Below are 3,560 nucleotides of genomic sequence, written 5' to 3'. Positions count from 1 at the left end.
AGGTGTGTGTGTGTGTGTGTGTTCCTTGTCAGGCGCTGACTGCCACTCTAGCAGACCACGGTGTCTTGTGTAGTAAGTACCCTGAACCCACACACCCGCCCAGTGTCCCAGGTTCTTCCTTGAGCCCCACGGGCGAGCCTGGAAAGGGTCCTGCCCACCCTCATACCCACCTGCAGCGCAGCCACCTCCAGCTTCACATCCACGGCGGCGAGGCCGGCCTTCCCTTGCTCTGCGGCCAATTGGTGAAAGAACCGCCTCCACCTGGTCAGCACCTCTGACAACTGCAGCTGAAAAATGCAGGCCCAAGCGGCCCTCTCAGTGCCCAGATCCCTGCCCCAGAGGACAGCTGAGGACGGTGCCTGTGGTTCTCAAATGCCAGGCTTCACGGGCAAACGTGAGGTCCTGCAGCTGGGACGTTCTGGCACTTACCAGGAACTGGGGTCTCCCCAAGGCAGTGAGCTTGATGGCTGAGAAGCCGTCCTCACTGGTGTTACCTGGTTGAAACCACAGAGAGGGCGTTGAGGGCTGCTGAAGAGCTGGGCAGAGTGAGCCGGGTGGGCTGGACCCCCCAAGGCTGCTGGCCCCACAACTCGACCTCTGACCAAGATTTCACCCAGTCTAGAAATGCCCTCACGTGGAGCTGCTTGGGGGGGAAGACCCCTTGCCGAGATGAGGACAGCCCAGTGGGCAGCGACTCAATCTGTCCCGCAAGTCCTGGAGGGTGGTCAGACAGTGGGCAAAAGAACCACAGAGACTTGCCTGTGCCTCAGTTTCCCCTCTTCTACCACCAGCACCCCCACTGCTTATGTGAATGCAGAAGGCAGGTCGGAATGTAGAGGGTGCAGACTGGCAGCCCCATCCCTGGCCCCCTTCAGCATTTTGCTTCTCTGGCGAGACAGGTCGCTGGTACCGTAAAATGGGACCAAGGGTCAGCTTGAGCGGTGACCTAGTTAGTGGTAAGGAGTTGCGCTGGCAACTTAAAGGTACACGGTTTGAATCCACCAGCTGCTCCACAGGAGAAAGATGGGCAGTCTCCTCCCTTGCAATTAATTAACTGCCTCTGAAAACTTGCTGGAAGGTCAGCTATGGGTCAATGGAACACAACAACAACAATTCTTGCAGTGTTAGGAGGTGGAAGGGGCAGAGTTCTCAGGACAGCAGGTCGCTGGCCAGGCTGGCCTTCAGGAGGGTGCTGCCACCCGGCCTTGTTTCCAGTGCTGAGACCCTGATGACCACCCACCAACGTCACTTCCCCACCAGAGGCTTCAGTGTGCTGTGCCGCCCACCCTCAGACACCCAAAAAGCACACTGCCCAGGACAGGCACACTTGGGCCACTGCAGCTGCTACCCAAGGTTCCGTCTTGGGTTCTGCTCTTCTGGTGACCAGGAGGGACCAGGGCGGGAGGCAGAGCCAGAAAGGAGGCACCCTGGGCTCCTCAGAAAGGGGCTGGATGCAGCAAAGCCAGAGTGGGACTAGTGGCTACATTAAGCTACATTAAGCTGGCCCAAGTCCCCCCTTGTCACCCCACATCATCTGCTCCTTTTCAATCCACAGCAGACAGATCGAGAGTCCCAGGTGACCAGCCCTTTCCTGAGCCGCTGTCCCCTCGCTCACCATGTGCCCAGGGGTTACGCCCAGGCTGGGCGTGGCCAGCAAAGCCCCAGCAACCCCACCTGACACCTCGATGCAGCGCAACAGTGTCTCCATGTGACCATCACACTTGGTTTCATTGGCGTAGAAGTAGGTGCGGGCGCTGATGCCGCCATCCCTGCCGTCCCCGGAGGAGCGGTGGGCCTGGTATTGCTTCTCCCTCTTACTTGAACCTACAAAGGCCAAAGGTGTGTGTCCTTCTGCTGAAAACCCCCTGCCCCTCCACTCCCAGCCACCCCCATGCACAAGATGGGCAGACTGTACTCTGGCCGCTGCCCTTGGCTTGGTGGCCTTGGGCAGCCCCAGGCGTGCTGAGTCCCTGCTCCTGCTGCCACGCTCCTGGGCCTTGGCTCCCATAGGCCATCTTCTCATCCAGCGCCAAGTCCTGGCCTTGATGCTCTGTCCACCCTGAGGGCCCTCTCCTTGCTCAAGACAGCAAAGCACAAAGCTTGTGTCACAAAGGAGGCCAGAACTCTATCCTTAATGATGGCACACACGGACAACTTGGGGTCGGCTGGTGGACACAGCAGCTGTGGGCACCATCTCTCGGCCTCCAGGCCTGGCTTGGGTCTCTGACTGGGTGCCTGTGAACCTGGCATCTCCTGGGCACATGGAAGGGGCAGCAGAGAAGTGTGGATTTCAACCCCTTACTCACCTAAGCTGTCTCCTTCTGCAGCCGAGGTGCAGGGCCTGCAGGAAGGAACGAAGGAAGGTCAGGGCCAACCAACTTGACAGCAGGTGACAGTACGTTTCCAGTAAAGGAACAGAGGGAGCTGGGTGTGGTCAGCTGGCTGAGGTGGCTGGACCTCAGACCCAGCCTTGCTGAAGGGAACAAGGGTGCACCCACACATCCACACCAGCCCTCGGACAGGACTCCTCTGAGCTATTGCCTCGGGAACACTGACAAGCCATGCGTGCTCAGCCAGGTTCATGGCCCTCTCTTGGCCTCAGCCTTCTTGGGGGTGAGGGAGCCTCCTTATAAGTGGGTGAAGAGTTTAGAAGTGTTGGGGGAGGAAATCACGAAGTTCTCAGGCTCGGGAAGCAGTAAGTTTTCAGGAGAGTTACCTACGAGGATGACCCTTTTCCCAGGAGTGGGGACCACAAGGCCACTCCACCCTGGTGAGGACTGGAGACCCAAAGTCGCCCAGGGCAGACTTCTGGAAACCAGGTAAGTCACGTGCCTTGACTCTAAAGCGCCCTAACGGAAGGACTGCTGGACCTCAGAGAACCAAAGTCTGTCCAACCCTTGGCACCACAGCACCACAAGGAGTTAATTTCTGAATAATTTCTACAGAAGAAAACCCCGCCTGTCTGCCTTCTACCCTGTCCTGTGGGGGCGCTGTGAGTCAAAGTCAATCCTATGGCAATAGGCTGATGCCTGTGGTCTGATCTGTCTCGTGTCCACACTCCGCAGGTACCTCTGTCCACAGGCCCAAAGTCCCCATGTCATGCCCAGGGTCTTGGGCACCTCTGCCCGCTGCCCCCTGCCAAGTCCAGGGTCTCCAGGCATGCCCACCAGCTGAGGGCCACAACCGCGGCTCCGGCACCCGCTGCTGACTGTCTCCAGCATGGAACATTGACTTTAAAACTCGTTTTACATTTAACAGAGAAGCAAGCAACAAATACTGGCGAGGTTGTGGAGAAAACTGGAACCCTTATTCATTGTTGGTGGGAGTGTAAAATGGTGCAACCACTGTGGAAGGCGGTATGGCGCTTTCTCAAAAAGTTGTAAATAGACATACCACACGACTCAGCAATTCCACTACTGGGAATATACCCCAAAGAGACCATAACCGACATCCAAGCAGATATATGCACACCCATGTTTATCACGGCTTTGTTCACAATAACAAGGAGTTGGAAACAACCTAAGTGCCCATCAACAAACGAATGGATAGAGAAGCTGTGG

At 57.2% G+C, this 3,560-nt stretch overlaps 1 protein-coding gene across 1 annotated transcript in view; it reads right to left on the bottom strand.

The window, feature by feature from the left end:
- The window catches only part of PRODH (proline dehydrogenase (oxidase) 1), a 36,308-nt gene that overhangs the window by 12,998 nt on the left and 19,750 nt on the right, over window positions 1-3,560 (bottom strand). Inside the window, exons 3-6 of the mRNA XM_006890459.1 lie at window positions 2,307-2,341; window positions 1,675-1,824; window positions 430-494; window positions 171-287 (exon numbers count right to left, since the gene is read on the bottom strand). Of these exons, the coding sequence (XP_006890521.1) occupies window positions 171-287; window positions 430-494; window positions 1,675-1,824; window positions 2,307-2,341 (367 nt within the window). The remainder of the gene's footprint in view (window positions 1-170; window positions 288-429; window positions 495-1,674; window positions 1,825-2,306; window positions 2,342-3,560) is intronic.

Source organism: Elephantulus edwardii, unplaced genomic scaffold (genome assembly GCF_000299155.1).
Source record: "Elephantulus edwardii isolate Elephantulus edwardi_28Jun2011 unplaced genomic scaffold, EleEdw1.0 scaffold00089, whole genome shotgun sequence".
Classification (NCBI taxonomy): Eukaryota; Metazoa; Chordata; class Mammalia; order Macroscelidea; family Macroscelididae; genus Elephantulus; species Elephantulus edwardii.
The sequence above is the reverse complement of the archived record's forward strand: the minus strand, read 5'-3'. Positions and strand labels throughout refer to the sequence as shown.